Source organism: Calidris pugnax, unplaced genomic scaffold (assembly GCF_001431845.1).
Source record: "Calidris pugnax isolate Ruff unplaced genomic scaffold, ASM143184v1 scaffold14, whole genome shotgun sequence".
In the NCBI taxonomy this organism is placed as follows: Eukaryota; Metazoa; Chordata; class Aves; order Charadriiformes; family Scolopacidae; genus Calidris; species Calidris pugnax.
In genome coordinates, this window is record NW_015090793.1 from 13249538 (window position 1) to 13271589 (window position 22052).

Genomic DNA, 22052 nt, shown 5'->3' on the forward strand with positions numbered 1-22052 from the left:
CACCATTCTGTACTCATATCACATTCTGCCTTCTGCTCTAAGAATTCCTTAAATGTGGGCTCTTGTGGAATAATCATGTAAACCTGATTTCTTGGAGTGACTGTCCACTGAGATGTCACTCCTGGTTTGTGAATATGCAAGCGAATAGATTACATTCAGCAGCAGGGTTTGGCATCCTTGTGCTATTTTCCTGTCTGCTACAGGGATCATTCCCTTCTGCTTCCTGTGATTTCAAATCATATCCCTGTGGAATTTATTGTGTGCTCCTAGCTAGCTTTATTTTGAGTTTTTGCTTGAAGAGTTCAAATGAGGTATTTTGAGAGTCATGGACAGAGTAATTTTTTACAACTTTGATAGCAGTAGTGATTGATTTTTCTTGCTGTTTTGCTATCTTCCCTGACCTATTGAACTATTAGGTGTAACATACAAGTTGCATTAATTTGAAAAAATATGCCAATAATAATGTTCATTTTGATTAAATTTAGTTAACAGGCAAGTTCCTGTTACATGAAGTAAGTGTTGCAGTCGACTTGCCCAGTTCTTACCAGTTTTAGACTGAGAATTAGAGCTTGCATTGATTGCACTTCACATGCCAGGGATGAGAGGTGTTCTGGTGCTTTTGGGTACCCTCATTCCTTAGGGCAGAGACTCAGGCTGGAAAGAACAGCTTGTTTTCAAAAAATAAAGACCATTTTTCTTTTCCATGTCACCTTTCTTTGCATTAATTACCTTATCCATTTGGACCGGGAGCACTACCAGGAATACTGATCATTAGTGTCACAGCAGAAACAACTACCTGGTGGTTCTTCATACATGATCATGCTGATGTTGGTCTCCACTGGAATAAGCCCATATACTGTGGGGAAGCATTGCAAATATACAAGACAGCTGCGGCCATGCCACCATAGATGGATATGACTGTTACATCTTCAACATAAACGTGCTTATGTGTTTCTTATCTGTCCCTTGATGCTCCTAAGGCTGAAGCTATCCAGGAGAAAACCAGGCAGCAAAGTCAACTGAAACTGAGTGCCTTCAGAGGAGAGGCTTAGTAATTGGCCATCTTAGCATATAGAAGTAGGGAATATCTGGCTAATTTGCTCATTTTTAACATCTTGTTGATGAGATGATATCTTAGTGATCATAGGGATAGTTGGAAGACTGGAAAAAAACAATATTAAAGTGAAGTCTAAAATAAAGGCTTCAAAAACAGGTCTTTTTTTTTAACCTTTGACATTACAACTTAATTCTGCAGTAACATGTTTTATTTAAGTTGTCAATTTTTTCTCTTTTTCTCTTCTCAAATATCTAAGTAATGAGACCACATGCATTGCATGTTGTGAGGACATATTATCTTCTTTTTTTTTGGTGTAGGATGCAAATAGATGTCACTGAGATGTGTGCTGGGATTCTCTGGAGGTTTAGCAGATTAGGTAGATCTGAGAATGCATTAATGCTGCTTATCCTTTTATCCTCCACTTTACCAGGTGGGGCTTATTCAGTCCAAACTGTCCAGGTAATTCCCAGTTTTGGAAAGTTTCAGGATAACAGCCAAGCTGTCTGTGTGCATGTGCATTTCTTTTTGTTCTGTGTTACTTCTCAGGACAAGCTCTTGGATTGTGTAGATGTTCAGGTTGGGTGAGCACTTGGGTAGAGCAGCCTCATGATATTTTTCCTATGTTCTGCACACTTCAGTAACTAGTTAGCACTTCTTATCCCCAAAATTGGTCTCTCCGGCCTCTGTAGAAGAGTTTCCTACTCTGCAGCAGTTTTGTCTCTGGGTGGACAAATGCCTCACTTGAATCCTTTATCTCCTTCTCTCAACAACTCATAGCAGGCAAAGGAGCCACGTGTCAGTTGCAGCCCTTCCGTGGCTCCACGTCCAGCTCCATGAGTGAGAAGGCAAGGGTTGTGCTTTCCAAAGCGTCACGTCCCTCGTGTATGGGATGTGTCAGAAACGAAAAGAGAAACTTCACAGGCAGAATGTCCCAAAATTCAGTTACTGTGGATTTAAGTAACCATTCTTAATGTCTAAATAAGTTTTAACTTTATGGTTTTATTAAAACTCAGCGTGAAATATTCATGTAAAGGCTATACTTGTATAATGATCTTTTCTCCCCACAGGACAGAAATTAACACTCTTCTATTTGCCCCACCAAAAATTCAGTTCTGATGACTAACATAGAAAAAGGCTGGATGTTTTCATAGTATATGTGTTCTTTTCAAATCGTATATTTGATAAATTCTGTGCATTGTAAGCTTTAGGCTTGGCTTAACTTTTAAGTCAGGAAGGAGAGAATTCTTTGTAGTTTCAGAATTATTCATTTTTTCCGATACTTGATCTTCAATTAAAGATGGGAAAGAAGCTTAGAAAGCAAAACATTCCAGGCCTTCTATTAATCTAGAAAAATATGTTTCTTGGCCTCACATAACTCAAAACTTGATGGATAAAAAATTGCGAATTGCAGTCCAATTTTGCTGAAGTCTCCTATTAAAAATTGGAATCATGCGTGCTTGTCTCAGGAGTGATGCTGGGCTAGGTTAAATTCTTTGAAAATTGAGCAAGTGACATTTAAAAATAAACTTCAGAATCACAATTTATTAGTGTATTAAGTCCAACCTACTGGGTCCTATGGCTTTTATTTGTCAGCACTCTTAAACAAAAGTTTCTGCTGGAGCTGACGTTAGGATCAGTTGTTTTACCCAACAATTCTCCAACTAAATTTGGTAAAAAAATAATAAGGTTGTTTTTCTTTGCCCCATCAGTTTATCTGTGTACCAGTTTTGGGTTTTTTTGTGTTTTTTTTTTTTCTTTTTTTTCCCAGAGATACAGTCCATGCCATAACAGTTTTATCTTGTGTTAAATAATCTGTGAGTATTTGAGGGCTCTGCAGATCTTTACAGCAGATTACCTTTTCTGTCTTAATTGCATAAATTGCTTACAACTGCCTTTGGGTTGTTAGCCCCCAAGGTGATCCCATTCACTTTGCGAAGTTTAAGTGATAGGAATTGGACTGACTTTTCCTGCTTTTGTTCCTTTGATTGCTCAGTGGGTTATATGTTTCTTAGGTTATTTTTCTTCTTGCTGCCTAAAGGAAGAAATTACCTGAGAAACCGAGTAAAAAATGAAGCAGAACTTATAAATGTTATGCTAATAGAAAAAGATGGAATAATCTCACATTATATTAAAAGAGAAAAACAACCACAAATCCTTAAGCTATGATGAGTAAAAAAGTATTTTTAAAAACATGTATATCTACCCTCTAGGAATATAATTGCAATGGAGGAAAAAAAAAAGATAAGTCTGTTCTCAGTGATACTACTGGTTTGGGGCAAACCCAGAAATAACTCACATATAAACAGATAAAAACTGAACTTGTTATGCAGTGAAAAATTCCAGTAGTAAAGGAGAAAAAGCAATTCAAGCCACCGCTGTTTAATTACACATGATTGCCAGAAAGCTAATAACCCCTTCAGCACAGTGCCCCACACCTTTTCCTCTTTCATGAACTGTTTAGGTGATGGAGCAGAGCCATTGCATCCTTCTTTTCTTTTTTTTGTCACACTGTGGCAGCTGGGGTGAAGACTCTGTCTTAAATCTTGCAAAAAAGGTAACTCAGCACTCTCGTAAACTGTCCTGTTTCACTCAAGATTTGCATGTCGATGGTGGGCAAAATGGTCTCTCTATGGTTATTAAAGTATTTTGGGATCTTTCAGGAAGAAATATGCTGTTTAAGTTGAATCATTAATTATACTGAGAAACTTTTCTGAAATGAGCTTTCCTTAATCCTAGCTTGTGATCGGTGGTCTGTTCTTCCTCGCCCGGGTCTCCATCACGATGTGAACAGGTTTGGACATTCTGCTGTGCTATACAACAGGTAAGGTTACAAGCAAGCTGGAGGATGTTGGCATTTTTCATACCTTAATAAATGTTTACCCGTCGATCAGTAACACTGAGAGCAGAGGGTTGAGGATCTGATGCAAGACTCTCAAAGTTCTCAGATTCTTGTGAAGTCTTCAGTATCCACCTGTCCCTATCAGCCCTTCTTCACTGGACTAAACTGTCTCAGCTCACTTAGTTCTTTCAAAAATTTGATGTTTTCCATATTTCTATTCTTTTTTCTTATTTACAGATATATTTATCTTTCTCATTTATTTCATTTTTTAAATGTATTTCATATTTCTATTTCTTATTTAGCCGCACTGACAGCTTTTATCTCCAAATCTTACTTTTCCCTCACGGCTTCTAAATTTGTCCATGTTTCAGTTTACATGACTTATCCTGTGTGGCTTATCCTTATTTAACATTCACGTGATGTACAGTATTTAGGTGAAATCATAGGTGAGATTTCTGCTGTTAAGCATTACATCACTGTAATAATATCCGTGCTTTCAGGTGAACATCTGTTACTGTATTTGAGTCTGCAGAACTGGGTGTAAGAAATTATATTTCTTAAGAGTCATTCGTTCTGGTTCCTTCATCCTTTGAGGATACTTTCTGTTAATCAGTAGCACTATTTTAAGCTCAGGTTAAGCCAGACAGATAACTGTCACTGCCTTTAAAAGGAAGGCGTGCTTTTAGATACCTCTTTTTGTCTCTAAAATCTCACTCACTGTGTATTTGTTTAGTGTATACTGAATACCAGCTGTGCATTTGTTCCCATGAAGGGCAGTTAAGCCCATGCTTTAGTTCTTTCCTCAAATAGGATGAAAATCATATTAGAATACTTATTATTCCACCAAAACTTTTATTTAGTTGCATTGACTCTTCTTCACTGTTTTTTTAAATGTACATTTACAAATATGGAGGCACAAGTGGTTTTGGGTGACATTTTTGTGTAACTAATGAAATTTGATGTTTTGCCTGAAGCAGTTGTGATACTAAAGAAGGTTTTTGAAAAACACCCTTCCTCCCCTCCCCAATATTATTTTATTTTGGGTTTTTTTTTTGTTGACACAATGACTCTTTGCTCAGTTGCTAACAGCCATGAAAATAACTGTGGTTTTGTCACAGTGGTGTAGCTAGATGTGACAACACTGAATTGTTTTGTCACAGTTTCTGAACGCTGCTTTAATGGTGTGATACCATCTCCCTGATTTTTTTTAGCCATTCTCTTGCTGCTATTCTTTACATGAGGATCCCACATTTCTGCAGCATTTTATGTATAGTCCCATAATTGTTGATCAGGTGTCACCCACAGTTTTGGCTGAGAGGGAAGGTTGGTCCATGACCTTGGAATGGTTTGACTCTGTCTCAACACCCATGGGTTGAGGTTCTCTGGCTTCCCTGAAAGAGTGGAAATTGACAGACCTTTTCTTTAGTGCCTCCCTTACCCAGGAGCTATTTATTTGGATTTATGCATGCTGGAACATAATAAACACCTTGCTCACACCTTGAATCACGTTGAGTTGCAGCACTATGTGGTCTGTAAATGTAGGTGCAGATATTTATATTTTTACTTACGTTTTATCCAGCACCATGTATGTATTTGGAGGCTTCAACAGCCTCCTCCTGAGTGACATACTGAAGTACACACCGGAGAGATGTGAAGCTTTTGACAACGAAACGGCCTGCCTGCGAGCAGGTCCTGGTGTCAGATGCGTGTGGGTCCATTCTCACTGCGTCCCCTGGGAAATGGCGACGGTGGCGCAGCGACAAAAGGTCTTTGAAGACTGTCCTCCCAAACCAGGTATGTGTCACGTTCTTGCCATTTCCTTTTCCAAAAAGGTGTGTAGGGTCTTTTTCTTTTCTGAATTCTGTCTTGTGTTATTGGTATGCCATTATCAGATAAAGTTTAAGATGGGAGTGCTTTAGTTCTGCTTCCATACGTGCCTTGGGAGACCTTCCTCTGACCAAGTGGCTGCAGTGGCTTGAACATGTTTCTACCTCTCCTTCCCACTGAAGCTGCTTTTGATCATTAGATTTTTTTAATGTTTATTCCTACTGTACTGCTTGTACTTCCTTTCCTATCCCAAACAGACACCACCAGTCTGGAATCAGGCCTGGATTGCTCTGTAGATGTTTGCTCCAAGAACTGACCTTGTAAAAGCCAGCAATTATCTGATGAGCACCATGGGGCGTGGGAAGGGGGGTCTGGGTCCTGCAGTGTTGTCCTGTGCTTTTCAAGAGAGGCAGTAGGAAGTGTGTTTTAAGAAAAGTTACTTTATTTCTCTTTCTACAGTATTGCATAGATAGGGATATACAAAAAGAACATCTGTTTTAAGGTCTGATTCCTGTTTTATCCCTTATGATAATTTTTATAGCACTTTATCCCAATGCATTTGTTGCTCTGAATTGAATTATATGAACCTTGATTCTGTAATAGATGGTAGCCTTTAATTATTTAAAAGAAATTGATGTAAAGGGACATTGCTTTGATGGGTTCTCAATGTACAATAAATTTTCACAAAACACTGGCGATAAGCAATTGGAAAGATGAAGTGGAAAGTTCAAGCTTTGCATGAAAATGCTCCACGTAATTGAAGGTCAGGCTTACAGCAAAATGGGCCTGCAGTGGGAGATTTTCACTGTCCTTGTGAAATGTCCTCTGGCATAATTTGCATGGGCATTGACTGGACATGCATGCCCAGTCCTGGTTCATGCACTTCCATGGCTTGGTGCATTTTCTGGTGGTGTGTTTTACAGATTTTGGGCACTAAAAATGATTGATGCTGCAAATGAGTGCAATTTTCTATCAGTTCAATCACGTAAAAGTATCTGATTTACTAAGTAGTCGATAGCGGAAAATCTACAGGCACCTACTGTTTGGTTGTATCTTTTGCTATATGTAATCAAGTTCTTAGAGCTCTGTCAGGAAATGCCTGTTTTTGGTCATGCAGGTTTTTTTCTTTAATAGTTGTAGACAATGAAAAATGTGATCAGATTACAGACTGCTATAGCTGTACAGCAAATACAAACAACTGTCAATGGTGCACTGACCAGTGTATCTCAATGCATAACAACTGCACAGAGGAACAGGTAAAGTCTCTCTAATACTTCTGTAGTTTAAATTTAGCCTTTGAAATATCAAATGTGCAGATGCCTTCATCTGTCAGTATTATGACCCCAGTTGTTTTGTTATTTCCAGGGCTTGTGTAGCTCTGAATGTTTTTTCAAGTTGGTCCAAGGGCTTTTCATGGGACTCTCCACTTAAGTTAGGAAGATGGCTAAGGGCAGGGGAAGAGGGGGTGTGATTATTCAGTAAGACATGTAACCATTTGGGTTTGTTATCAATAGAGCCTCCCCTAGAAAAATAACCCTAACCCTTTTGTGATAGCGCTAGTAAGGAAAATGTGTCAGATGGTGGCCTGGGGGAATATCTTGAATACACAGTACAGTCTATGTCTAGTGTCACAACGTTTGAATATATAGGTTGCTTTGTAGGTCTGAACTGTGAAGTTTAGTGTGGTAGTCATTATAGCTGTTGTAAACCGACATTGGTTGGATGGGAAAAAGCCTCATTTGTGCTATTTATTTTAGGTTCCTATTACTCTATATGACAATTGTCCTAAGGATAACCCTGCCTATTATTGTAACAAAAAGACAAGTTGTAAAAGCTGTGCCATGGATCAAAACTGTCAGTGGGAACCTAGGAATCAGGAGTGCATCGCTTTACCAGGTAGGTATTGGTTGTGTTTGTAAGAAAAAATCTCAAATTCACCCAGCCCAAAAGTTGCTTTTTTTTCTTTTTAACCCCATTGTCTGTGATTTTTTAGTGCTAAGCTGGAGTAAATAATGTTGTTTAATCATATGAGCTTTGGTATGAAACTTTATTCCTACTAAATTCAGAAAGTCTGATGGAATATATTTCAGTCCCAATTGTCTGAAGAGTAGTATGATCATTTGTGTAATTATTAGGCTGTATTTCATCTCTCTCTTTTCATTTGATAAAAGCAGTACTGTTGATATAATAAGCTTCTGGAAGGTATTAGATTTAATAATGCATGCTATTTAATTTTAGAATCTAGAATTGGGGAAAAGCATAAAGGCACATACTGAACGAATTAGGCAAATAACACCTGAAGTGTGTAAGGAAAATTCTCTTATTAGAACATTTCCAGTGGGAGCTCATAGGAGTTGATTATTAGTCCCCCTGTCATAACGTGGGTTTTTTTCCCGGTGACTGAGAGAGAAGTATAGCATCTTTGGTGACTGACGTTTGCAGTTAATAAAATATAGGGAAAGGGAAAAAACCAACACAGTCAGAAGCTTTAAATGGGCATGGAAAGCATTCCCGTAGTAACTCTGATAGGACTGGATGTGTCCAGGTCTGGCATTTGCAAGTCTGGAATAGTGAAAAAAAAATGGAAAGACTTCGGAGAAGAGCCATGACAGCGAGAAAAACATCTTTTAATGAGATAGATAAAAAGCTTAGTCTGTTTAATTTGTTGTAGAAAAGGGGGTGACTTATCATATGTGTAAAAAAACCCATCTGAAAAATTGACACTTGAGAGCTTTTCAATCTGTTCGATAAATCTAAACCAAGGTGTCGGAGACAGGCATCAGCTCTACAGAAATTCACACTGAAAATGTCCATCTATGTTTTTATGTAAGGGTGGTTATGAGTGGGATAAATAATTGCCTCAAGGAGTTTTTCAGTAGTGGGCATGGCCGTGCTCAAGATGAAACGGGGTTTAATCCTGGAAGTTGGGTGCTGTGGACAGGATAAGCACAACACCCCTCTTCTCTCGAAAGGTGTCCTAAAAACTGCAGTTGAGTAAGTGGCTCGAAGCCATCAGCAAGATACTCATTTCCCTTCCTTTACTCTTTCTTCTACAGTGTTTTTGCTATTTGATCTTGCAGTAAGTTCTTTGCCTACCTGCTGCAGATAACTAAATGGTAGCGTCACAGATCAGCTCCCCTAAATGGCTTTTCTTGTCCTCTGGTCTTTTCATATATAGATACTTTTAAGCATGCAGATAAGTCATGCTGGTTTGGGATGAGGCTGTAGGTTTTATTTTGGTGGAAGGGCTCTTTCACTACTTTGAATGTTGTGAAGGTCACTTGCATCTCTGGTTTTACTTTCTTTCCTCCCCCTAGAAAATATCTGCGGAACAAACTGGCATTTGGTTGGCAACTCCTGCTTGAAAATTACAAATGCAAAGGAGAACTATGATCATGCCAAACTGTCCTGCAGATCTAATGGTGCTTTGCTGGCTTCCCTCACGACCCAGAAAAAGGTAGAATTTGTTACAAAAGAGCTGCAGAAGATGCAGTCTTCGGTGAGTGCTTCTCTTTTATGTCCCTTGAGTAATTAAGCCCTGACTGTGGAAAAGTCCTTGCTGTGGTATTGTATGCTCTGTAAAGAATAGACATGCCTCTTAACTGAAAAGGACTGATTTTTCTTTTGAAATTCAACATACCCTATGGGTGCTTTTGAAGTGAAATTGTAGGGAATGTAAATGGGAAAGATAAATACAAACATTCACGGTGCCTCAAAGGTATCGCTTTCTATAATGAAATCACAAGCACGTTTCTCTTGTGGGATACATGACTGCAGCAGGAGTCCTCTTGTGACTTGTACACAATATTTTATAAATAAAGGTCCCTTTGGGGCACCGGAGGTGTTTAATGTAAAGCATTTAAAGTTATTTATTCTGCTCAGAAAAGCCGCTGTTTAAAATGTCGGCTTCTTATTCCGCAGAGCTGTTTGGCTTATTTGGAGTTATTTATGTTTGATTTAGTGGCAGGTGCTTTTCTGTCGGAGCCAGTGAGAAGTGAATTGGAATCTGTCCCTCTTCATGCATCAATAAAATAAATATATATTTTTTTTCCAGTCCCTGGCAGAAGCACGGAGGTATTCGGGGCTGGTTGTGTAGGTGGTGCTAAAGCCCTAACAAAGAACGATGCTGTGCGACTTTCCTGAAATCCTGGTTTAGGCTGCAGAGCTGCTGTGGCTTGACGGCACATCAGAGTAACTCCTCTTGGGTCCCAGAGGCCACTGTGGGCAGGGCTGGCGATCAGGAAGAGTTTTATATATATGAAAAATGAGATTGGAGGCAGTAGGATTGCTGCTTTTCAGGGGAGAATGTACTTCAATACTAAAGAGAAACATACCCCTGTTGAAAGGAGAACATTCCCTTCTTTGATTCCCTTTGTAATTTTGAAGTGGCATTTCAACAGTTATGGGCTTTTAGAGGGTATTCAATTTAGCCGAAAAAAAGGCGAGGTGCAATTCAAGCAAGGGTGTTTGTTGAATCTTTTGTATAAGAGGGGCAGCCAAGCCTGGGGTACTGTGAAAGTATGTGGTTCTACCAGCTCCAGGTGTTTCTGGATATTCCAGTAGTTGTGTAGTGTAAATTCCTAAAGACACATAGCAGTCCTTCCATAATAGTGTCTGAACCGTTACACTGGGGAGAAAACAAATGTTAATTTGTGGGGTTTTTTTCATCTACAGTGTCCTTTAAAAAATGAACCTTAGAAACCTAAAGAGACTGTTAGCTCTTTTTAGTGGATATTAGTATCGAATGCTTCTAATGGGGGAGAGGGGGAAGCCAACCTGTGTCTGGTACTTAACTTTTGCCATCCGATGGCACGCTGCTGCTGTGCTGGGAGAGGCTGTGCTTTGCAGTTATTCCCTTTTTAGGTAAGCTGTATATAGATGTTTTATAATAAGGAGAAAACGTGTTGGTATAGTGTTGCTGTTAGAAGTTGAAGGTTTAAGAGTGCGTAAAATCAGTTTGAGGTAGGTGATGGTTATATATAGCAGTAACAGAAGACGTATGGTCTAGAGCTTTCCTAGAACAGCTGTGCCACCAAAGCACTCTGATGGAGAAAAGATTCTAACAGTAAAATAGCATACTGTACCAATACAGTTTAAATGCCTCTCCTCCAAGTAAAAGCGTGCCAAAAATTAAAATGCTAGTAGAAATAGTGTTATTATTGGTTGTGCATATTGAGAATTCTATTGCCAGCAATACTAATTTAGATTTGACCTGCTCTGACTCTATACCCCTTCATATGTACAGTCTTAAACAGCAGAGGTCTTCTAGCCAGATTGTAGAGTTAGGTAGCTTGTATCACTTCAATTGTATAGGGGACTCCTAGCTTTCTTCCTTACGTCCAACTGTGGCTCCAAAAATCTTTTTTTCCCTGTGTCTAGCCATATATAGGAGTCACAAATGTATTAAGAGCAACTTGCAGTTAATTTCATAGTCAGCCAGTATGAATGTTTTACTTGTTCTCCTCCTGATTTAGATAACTAGAAATGTCGACTGGGGGGAAAAAAAGAAAAGAAAAAAAAAAAAGAGGGGTTTCCTGAAGGATTTCTCTGTGGCATTTAATTCCAATAGCACTGAGAAACAAATATTTTCCATATTACATTTTTGTAACACCTAACCTGGCAAAGCTGTTATGAGCTTGGTGATGTGTATTTTCTGCTAATACCTAAGGTAAAACAACCTGGGTGTTAAATCTACCACTTTCCTTTCTTTCTAGTCAAAAATTTTAACTCCGTGGGTTGGACTGAGGAAAATCAATGTGTCGTATTGGTGTTGGGAAGACATGTCTCCCTTCACCAACAACCTGCTCAAGTGGCTCCCCGATGAACCAAGCGATGCTGGGTTTTGTGGTTATTTAGCTGAGCCTTTCCAGCAGGGACTGAAGGCAGCAACGTGTATCAACGAAGTCAATGGCAGCATCTGCGAAAGGCCAGGTAACAGTATCTAACTTGCGTGTCTCATGGGGAGCAGGTTGACTTAATAAGTATTTATATTTCCTAGAGACTAAAGAAGATCCCATTCATTACTTTTAAAACTAGCTGCGCTGTGATTTTGCCAAAGAGAAGTGGTCCTGAAAAAGTGTCCTGTGTAGTGATTTCATACAGGAATCGGAGGTTTTAAAAATAGTTTCTACATTTACACTGTTAACTGTAAAATGCTTGAAGTACATTATAGTTTAATTATTTTTCTCTAAATTGCATACCTGAATGTGACATTTAGGTTAATTATGGTATAGAGCAATCTCTCATTTAAAAAAAATAAAGCTGCTTTCCAATTGAACCTCCCTTTTTCCCCCGCCCCCTGCTCCGTAGCCAGAGGAGGATTTTATCAAAGTTTGAAATTAATTGGGCAAGACACTTTGGAGATATGAGAACTTTGAAAAAGAAGCTATTTGCTTTTGGGAAAACTCTTCCAGCTTTGTTGGAAGCGTGTATCTTTTAAAATGGCTTGGTCTGCTAACTCTCCATTATAGCTGATTATTTCTGAATACCAATTAGTGCCTCTTTAAGTTTTAAGAAAGTTGGCTGATTACATAAAATTTCTAAGTAAGCTGCACCACTATAAATCATTCTTCGTGGAAGTGCAGGATGCAGATCAAAAATGTGGAACCCGAACTCAAAATTTGGTATATTTCAACTTGCAGTACTTTGAATTAGTTTAATCTCTAACTTGTTTTTTATGGTCTGAGAATTGTCACTTGAAAGAGATGATAAAGCACTGGCTCACACCGGAAACAGGAGTTAGTTCTGCTTTCAATACTCACTTTATGTGTGGAACTGACCAAATAACTTAAAACACGTCCCTGTGCGCTCACATAAAACGGGGGGTTTCTTCCCAAGACTTCAGTTGGGAGAAGAGCTAAGGAACACATCAACAGGCCTGCAGAGAGATAGAGACCACATTCATAACACCATTTAAATTGTTTTCTGTCCACCTTCAAAAGCACTAACACTCATGGAGGATACATAATAAGAGAAATGATTTTGCAGTACTGCATTTCTCATACCCACCATAGCATGAGATACCTCATCTCCAGCTCCATCCAGCAGCGCCACACCACAAACAAAGTGTTTCAGCTCGGTGACACTGAACTGTTTTTCAACCTGAATAATAGACAGGGCTTTTTACCTCTGTCTGTCTTTCTCGGGGGTCGTTACCTGTATGTTTCTGGAGGGAAGCTGACTGGTGTCCCCCTGCCCGCAGCTAACCACAGCGCCAAGCAGTGCCGCACGCCCTGCGCCCTGCGCACCGTGTGCGGGGAGTGCACCAGCGGCAGCTCCGAGTGCATGTGGTGCAGCAACATGAAGCAGTGTGTGGACTCCAACGCTTACGTGGCCTCTTTCCCCTACGGGCAGTGCATGGAGTGGTACACCATGAGCAGTTGTCCACGTGAGTAATTGCTTCTGCGGCTTGACGAGTGGGCTGGAGTCTTGTAATTTGCAGGCGTTTGCTGGCAAAAGTCATCAAACTCTGCACATCAGTCATCCTGCCCCAAAGGCTTTTCAAAAATAAAAAGTGACTGACCCCAGGAGCTTAGGGTGTGCAGCTCTGCCCTGCATCATGTAAAGCGTTACAGAATTAGGTCCCGGTTACAGGAACTATCAATTAAACTAAATGGCGGATAGCGAAGGCTTTCAAGTCAGGTGATGAAATCTCCACTTATTTTTTTCCAGTGGAGAAGTAATGAATTCAAATAATTCATTATTTGAATTCCTATCCTTCACATTAATTGTCGCATAATTTCATGTGATTAACTTTTTTGGTATCTCTTCTGTATCTCTTTTATTTGTATGTGGAGCCAATGTAATTTAATATTAGATTATCTGCATCAAATCCCAATTAGGGGTTACACGACTGTTTTATTCTGAAGTATTGTCTGGGTATTGCCCACAGTAGGAATTTTTAACTTACTTTAAAGAAATGATTAATTTTTTTTCCCCCTCTTAGGTAGATGTGAGCAAATGCAAAAGATTTATGATGCTTTGGAATATTGCTTTCTGTTTTCAAAATGTGGGGAAATAGTGTAGAAATTTTAAAAGTGGTTGGACAGTTTTAAAAATCATTTTTATTTATGTGTGAGCAGGGGAGTCAGGAAAGCTCTTGGGGTGGCAGAGGGAGAAGAGTGCCAGTGTTCCCCAGGAGGGAAGTTGGGCAGTTTGAGTTGCTGCAGTTGTTCCAGGAACTTTGGGAAGCTGATGAGAATAAGCTGGGTAGCTCAGTATTGCAAAATAAGAGATGGAGAGAATTAGTTTCGGGTAACTGTCAAGCATGAGAGTGTGAACTTCCTGTATTGCCAAAGTCAAAAATTGGCGGAAGCATCAGGCAGGAGATGAGTAAGCTGAAATAATGGAAAACAGTGTTTTTCTACTATTTTTTTTTTAAAGGCAAATATTGTCAATTTAAACTTTAAGATAGAAAGTCCGCTCATCTTAGAACACCAACAGTCTACAACATTTTTTTTTAAGGATAGTTTTGGGAAAGAAATAGAAAAACTTTCCTAGATACAAAGAGTTTGTCACCCCTGAGATACAATCCCATTTACGAATGGAACAGTTAAAGGGTGGTGATGCTTTTTTCCCTGATTTAGTTGATTGCTGGGCCCAGGGGATCTGCGTGTGGTGCTCTGAACATCCAAAGAAGACAAATTCTTATTCTGTATTTGTATTCTGTGCCGCTTTTTGGCTCAGATAAATACTTGAAATAGCAGCATGTGATATTAAAACATGTGGTAGGAAGAGACTCAAAGCAAGTAAACAAACTGGGTTTTTTGGCCTTTACTTCTGGATGGCTCATTTTGTAGTTGGATGCGTTGTAAATCAATTGGAGGTCTTCTGTAGTTGGGAACATAAACCTCGGATTTCAGTGGGTGGCGTTTAATGTTTAGAAAAACTTTACACGTGTATTGAGTTGTTTCATAACTCACTGATTAATTCAAACTGTGTTAATAGTTATCTTAGATTCTATAATAAACATACTGATAGGAATGAATATATATATGTTACTGTGAATATCAGAATAAATATTTACAGATTTGGCAGGATAAATGCTTAAGGTCACAGCAGATGTACAAGGGTTTTGCATTTGTTGTTGCCTGTGTTTTGGGACAGTGATTTATTCCACAATTTGATGTTTGGTGGTTTTTTTGTTTGTTTTTTTTTCTTTATAGCTGAAAACTGTTCAGGCTACTGCACGTGTGCTCACTGTCTGGAGCAGCCCGGCTGCGGCTGGTGCACTGATCCCAGCAACACTGGGAAGGGGAAGTGCATCGAGGGCTCCTACAGAGGCCCCGTCAAGATGCCAACCCCGTCCGCAACAGGGAAACACAGCTTGGAGCCTGTCCTTAACGTCAGCATGTGTCCTGTGGAGAACAACTATAATTGGTCCTTTATTCAGTGTCCAGGTAAATGAGCAGCGTTTAATTTTTCAAACATTTCAACAGCAGCAACAGTTAAATGCAAGGGGAGAGACTTTTTAAGACTGTACCAATGTCTGTGTTCCCTCATGTTAATGGAGGGAGGAAAAGAGCATGGAAGACAAACAAGAAATAACACATTTTGAGATGGAGGAGTTGTGCAGGCATCTGCAGGTGAGCTGCAGAGATGAGCTGCATGAAAGCTTATTTATGCATTGCTCTAGCGAAATTTTTCCTTTCCCTACAAACTTTTACCGAGTTTTTAACTTTTGTTTCTCTATTTGTTTTATGGTTGGTTGAAAGAATGGCAATTCTTTCTTCGAAGGGTGATTTAACTGTTAGTAATGCTCACAGTGATTCTGAAATAATGGGTTTGACTCTATACACATAGAATAAAATTATTCGGGCTGCTGCTAAGCCCTTTCTTCCCCATTCCTTCTTGTAAATCTCTCCCAGTAGCTGCTTCCAGTCCTGTCTGTCCAATGTGCACATAGTGTTTTGGGGTTCAGTTCTTTGTGTGTTACTTTAAATTTCAGGTTTTCAATACACACCTTTATTTGAATTCATGTGTCACTAGCAAGACTGCAAGAACCTCTTTGGAAGGTGCATGAAATAGTTTCATTGAGCCTCTGCAGAGCACAGACTTCTGGGGCTCTATGTGAAGCACTGTATTTGAGTACAAAAACCCATCCTTGTTTGTTTTCTTCAGCCTGCCAGTGTAATGGGCACAGTAAGTGTGTAAATGAAAGCATCTGTGAGAAGTGTGAAAATCTGACAACTGGCAAACACTGTGAAACTTGTATCTCGGGCTACTATGGTGATCCCACTAATGGAGGAACATGTCAGCGTAAGTGATATCTCAAATCTTCCTGTGCTGAAGTCTTTGATGTTTTTTGCTCTTTACTCATTCCTCTGGTATCTTAACTGAAATTGATCCTGGTGATACATCTTTTTTCTTTTCTGCAAGCAAGTCTCAATCCTTGTTTCTTCAAATCAAAGATATGGAAACTGCTTGATGAAATTATTTGACTTTCATTGCACAAGATAAAGATGATTTTTTTACCCTCCTTTATAAACTTTAAATGACCACAGTGAAAAATTGAGCTCATTTTAGTGTTTGATGATCCTGTTTTGAAAAGAAACAGTGTTAATCCCAATGTCTTGAACAAATTTCTGCTTATCTGAATTCCACCTTCCGTTACTTTTGGTTGATGTATTGTGTGTTTATTGTTATATTTGTCTGCTTCATAAAAGACTTGCCATGTTTCACTGAGGAGGTGGCTGGATTTCAGTTGAGGATTAAGTGATCCCTGTTAAGATTGTAAAAGTTCATAAAAGTGCTTTGGGGCGCTTTGGCACAAAGAATGTTTTTCAGTTGTGCAAGATCTAGTTAACAGCCTGGTGAAAAGTCTTTCTTGAAGGACCAATACAGGTGATACTGAGAAATGAACATGTAAGATTTGAAGTTTTGACCTTGAATCTTTAAACATTACTCCTAATTACTGCAAATTTTGTAGTGCAGCATGGGGAGACCGGTTGTAGACCAGTATCCAGCTGTGCTAGTAAGGGAAGATGCTCTCTCTCTGAAGAACTTCGATGGAGTGTATTTAGGTGGAGTCATCATTAGATACAGTGATAGAAGCGATAGAACAGAAATAAGATTATTTGATGTCAGAGTAGTATCAGTTCTTCCATGAAATGAGTGTGGGTGGTTTGTAGGCACCCCAGAAGAAATAAGTGAAGGTGATTAATGAAAGGATATTGAAGAATTCCAATTGCTCCTTCAAAGTGTGGAGACAATCCAGCAGAAAATACTTCAAAATTCATTTAATATGTTTACTGGAAATAGCATCAACCTTTTGGATGAAGTTGAGAGTCAGTAGCTGGAGCATGAATGTCTTGTTTCCTAAAGAAAGAAGAACTAAGGGATGTTTGAGGCTATGAAGAAGAGCCTCCCAGCAGACAGATTCAAGGAATGATCTGAAAAGATCACAAATAGGGACAAGGCTACTTTACTTAGAAGAAAAGGTGTTGCGGTAGCTGGGATGAGAAATCATGACAGACAGCACAACAGCACAGGTACAAAGGATAAGGTGCATCTCTGACACTTTATTTCAGAACATTATCTGCAAGATTAAATACCACTGATATTTTTAAACTCATTTCATGTGAAGATAATTTGAAGTGCAGGAATTAATAAATTGAGACTGAGTTTTCCTGAGAAAATGTATAATTCTGCTCTGAGCATTCAGGTTTAATCATTGGATCACAACGTGCCTTTTGATATTTGTCACTTCTCTATGCATGTGGAAATTGAGAATAAGTTACTTTGGACTCTTTCGCATGAGGATTGTCCAAATTTAGTTTGTTGTTGAGATAATGAATGATAGACTGAAGTCATCCAGATGCCTGAAAAAGAAATTAGAAAATGTGTTGAGAGACTGTGGAACGGCATTCATTCGTTATCTGATGAAACTAGTAGCTCATGTCAAAAGTGCTTTGCTCTCAAGTGCTTTGGGCCCAGGTTTTTAATTTGCTGTGATTTAACGCTATTTACTGTGAAGGCGAAAGAATGAGGGAAGCAGGAAGCTGGGCAGAAAGACCGAGATGGATCGGAAGAGAGAAAGTGAGAGGAAATCATCCTGATGCAGCCAGAGTAATGGCCATTAGTAATTTTTGCTCAGTGAAAACGTTTCCAGAGTATAATTCTTCAGATAAGGGTTGACTGACGGGCAGCAGAGCCTACTCCTACTCCTCTGAGCCATGGTCCCCCTGTTCTTTCCCTTTAATGATGAGCTCTTTTTATGCATTTATGTGCAATGTTGTGTGTTCACAGCCTGTGGTCACATCCGTGCTGGAGGTGGTTGTTGGTACACTCCATCCTGATGCACAAGCATCTGTGTATTTTCACACTTAGTGCCTAGTGTGAGTCCTTGTACTTTGATGTGCAGATCTGCAGCGCTAGCCCAGTGGCCCCAGCAGCACGGGGACCATAAATATCCTCAAAACGGCAAATACTCAGTGCTGGAAAAAGTGCTGGTGTTTGGTATTTCCCATTCTGTTGAGCCATCAAAAGTTTGAGCAATGTGATAAGGATCATGGCTGGCTTTTAAGCAGGTAAGGCTATGCAGAGCTGGACGTGGCAGTGATGGGGTTCAAAAGGCAGGGAGAAATAAAAAGAGCGGATGGAATAAGCTGCCTTTTCCTGCTGCTCTGTGCCACCAGGGCAGGTGAACACTGCTATATCCCTTGTGTTGAAAAAATTTTTGAAAAACTGCAGTTATTTCTCTGAAAGAATTGTTTGCATATCATCATAGGCATTGGTGTTTGCAGAGCTGGGCAGATAATAACTAAATGGTGGGTAAATCACTCCTCAGCGGTTGCTTTTAGGAAGTGTCCAACGTAGAGAAGTGTTAATCGGGAAGGGCAGGGAATGCAGCACATCAAATGTAAAAATAGCTGCAAGGTGCTTTCTCTGCATTCAGGATTTTTTGAATTTTCTGATTAAAGTTTCACATGAAAATATGCTAGTGGTAGATAAGAAAGTTATTTGCAAGAGAACGGAAGGCGCTATTATGCCTGAAATCAGATTGCTGCTGCGGCAGCGCTTCTGAGTGCCTCCGTGGAGTGTTTGCTGGTGGCCCACGATGAGCTGCTGGGGCCGTGGTTCTGCCTGCTCCCCCCTCCCAGGGCTGCCCAGGGCCTTGGAGGGTGGCTAAAGCACTTGGCATGGAAAAACGGTGTTGGCCAGATGGGCGACGCAGTTGCCCTTGGGAAGCTGGACCAGTGGAGGAAGAGGAGTGGAGACCATCTCCGAATGGGTCTGTGACCCATGGTTTGTGAAGAAGGTGGAAGGAGATTTGCTGTGTGGTGGTTCATCATCAGTCTGTTACCATGCTTCACAGTCAAAAAGCCATTTCCAGTAATTTTGGCTTTCTGCTCTAGCATCAGACTCTGGAGGGAAACTGTAGACTCTAGCGGGGGTGTCGAGTACATTTTGTCGATAGTTTGTTTCCAAACTTCATAGTTGTCTGAAAAGCCATGAGAAAATTTCTCTTCTTTGTGCATGTTCCAGTCCCTTAGGGAATGATGTCCAGTTACAGGATTCATAAATAAGACTGTTGTATTAAATAACGATGTTTTGAGTATTCAGTCGTCTTGATAAGCATGTGGCTAAAGGGCAGGGTGAGGAAGCATTAATGTTAGTGCTTAAGATACTGTGATCTGCATCTAAACAACATGAAATTTGAAATTTTTCCTAATTTTTGTTAGGGTTGAATATTGATTGAATTTCACTTTGCTTACCTTTTGCAGAGCGTAAGGAAGGCAGTACAAGGCATTCTCAATAGTATTAAGAATTACTTTTTTTAAAAGTGCGATTAATGAGAAGTGTGTTTGCTTCACAGAATACAATTATTTTGTCAAATCTTCATTCAATCTACTGTTCCCACAATAGGCCTTTATGCTTCCTCATATTTTATCCGTGTTGCTGCTAGGAAACCAGTCATCCACATCTGAGAAGCACAATTAAGTGTCCCTGGTACAATATAGCTTCCATTATATGCCAATATAAAGAAAACATCAAAAGGATCCATAAAATAAGGTCCAAGGCTGGCAAGGATATTCAAGATGGGGACTTCATATCTAAGAATCTGCTGGTACATTGAGTGGCACATGCCTTGTTAATGAGAAGGCATATGTCTTCTTAATGAGAAGGCACTAGCCTTTAAAGGATACTATTTCCAGCAAGCTCAGGGACTGCACGTGAGGGATCTTCTCTTTGCGTGCTTTTTCCCTTCCTACATTGTATACTCTCCCATGCACAGCTCCAGATGAATGCACCTTCTAGTTCATTGGTAGAAAAACTTCTGAAAGGCATCTACCTTCCAAGAAAAGTTATTATATCCATTCTTCTAGTTATAGTGAACATTATATCAAAGACAACTGCATGTGTTGGTTTTGTTGTTGTTTGTTGGTTTGGTCTAGGGTTTTTTTTGCATGTACTCCTCTACTTCTTTATGAACAAAGGTCTCAAAGGGCATCAACGTTAGCATTTTAATTTCAATCAGGAGCATTCTTTTGAAGCAAATCTCCTGTACGTCCCCACTTTCATACTTTGGTTTGCATCTTGAGCAGGCTGAGAGTACGTTAGCTGGTCTATTTTGGGCATGCCACAAACATAGGGGTAAGCCTGATTTGCTTCAACCACGACTTGGTGGCATTCAGCTCGTGAGACCAAGCCAAAGCTATTCTAAACTATATCCAGGCACGCATCCCAAACCCCTTACAGCATGGACATTGTATTCTTAGTACCAGCCGTTTTACACTGCAGATGCACTGACGTTGAGGATAATGACATTATTTTCTCAAAGGTCTAATTATTTCTAGAAGAAGCCCTAAAAGCACCATGAGCTCTGCTTTATTTGTAAAATAGTCTCTCAAGAGTTTTGAGTTTGACTGAAATGTGTTAACAAGCCCAAAACTATGCCAAATATTGTCTTTTTCCTACTGGTTGTATGATATCCCTAGTGCTATCTAACAACAAGAGAGGAAGTTAAATAAATTTTTGAGGCTAAAAAGCACAGTCTGATCATGACTTTGTACAAAACATCAATCCTGGAGCCCACACTCACTCTGTTTTGACGCACGATTCTAATTTTGGCTGCCTTCTGTATCACAAAGAAACCAAAGAGTACCAAATGGGTTTTCATATGTACTTTAATTGTTGATGTATCTCAGTTTGGCAACTCAAGAACTTAATTGCTATCAAATCTGTTTCTCTTGCTTCGTTCAACACTGCATCTTTTCCCCCCCTCTGCTCAACAGCTTGCAAGTGCAATGGCCACGCGTCTGTCTGCAACACAAATACAGGGAAATGTTTCTGCACCACCAAGGGAATAAAAGGAGACGAGTGTCAACTGTGAGTTCATTTCACTTTGTTATTTGAAATTAATAGGCTATGCACATACCGGCGTGGAACCCCTACATTTTTTAATGATTGTGTTGATGATGTCTCTGCTCATCTCTTCCTGCTGACAGTTGACTAACTTCATTGACGGTGCAGCCAGCCGTGCTTCCCCTGGGGGGGGAAACATGAACATTTCCTGAAGATTTCTATTTTTAGGAACATTTCAACTGAGAATGACATGCAGAAAGGATGGGGTGAAAAAAAAATGCCCCCCACCCCCCAAACTATGCATACCACTTTGCTTTATCCCTCAATAGTTTCTTTTTAATTGGTAGATTTTTACTGTCCTGTGCACTCTGATGCTGTTCTGGGGGAATGTAAATATATCTGAAATAAGACTTTGACATTCAGGCATTTTAATGGAGCAGTTTCAGAGCAACGAATTTGCTGGAGGTTTCTCTGTAACATAACAGAAATGCTTTTAGTGTAATGTTAGTGGAAATAATTTCATTCCAAATGATTTCATTGCCAGGTTTATTTTTAAAGTGTTGCTCACATGAGTAAATGTTTATAGGACTAGATCCTGGAACAGCTGTAAATGGAAACTTTAGGTTTTCACTGAAGTTATCCAGTTCCCTGCATTATGAAGAGCTAATAAATGCATTCCAAGTGGATGCAAAAGTTAATAAGCAGAATTTTATATTTCATTTTACTGCATGCTAGTTTGACGTGCAAGGATCGTGAAATCTCTTCAGCAGCCCAATATAGCTCAGACATGCATCTTTTATTTTTAATTGTGTACCATTATCGGCACAGGTGGTGTTTTCTGATTTTTAGTGGCTGGGAATAAATAGAACTGAAAAAAATACGTTTATTAAAAAAATATGTATTCTTTTTAGGTGTGAAGTTGAAAACAGATATCAGGGAAATCCACTTAAAGGAACATGTTACTGTGAGTACTCCTGGGATTTTGTTCAGAGATAAAAAATGTGCTTGAAGTTTAAAATAACT

The 22052-nt window shown here is 39.5% G+C and overlaps 1 protein-coding gene across 1 annotated transcript in view; it reads left to right on the forward strand.

The window, feature by feature from the left end:
* The window catches only part of ATRN (attractin), a gene marked incomplete at its 5' end in the record, with an annotated part of 117056 nt that overhangs the window by 26392 nt on the left and 68612 nt on the right, over positions 1 to 22052 (forward strand). The window contains 11 exons of the mRNA XM_014966823.1: positions 3794 to 3878; positions 5476 to 5690; positions 6858 to 6979; positions 7481 to 7619; positions 9041 to 9222; positions 11438 to 11654; positions 12925 to 13110; positions 14888 to 15121; positions 15843 to 15980; positions 20960 to 21053; positions 21941 to 21993. Coding sequence (XP_014822309.1) covers positions 3794 to 3878; positions 5476 to 5690; positions 6858 to 6979; positions 7481 to 7619; positions 9041 to 9222; positions 11438 to 11654; positions 12925 to 13110; positions 14888 to 15121; positions 15843 to 15980; positions 20960 to 21053; positions 21941 to 21993 — 1665 coding nt within the window. The remainder of the gene's footprint in view (positions 1 to 3793; positions 3879 to 5475; positions 5691 to 6857; positions 6980 to 7480; positions 7620 to 9040; positions 9223 to 11437; positions 11655 to 12924; positions 13111 to 14887; positions 15122 to 15842; positions 15981 to 20959; positions 21054 to 21940; positions 21994 to 22052) is intronic.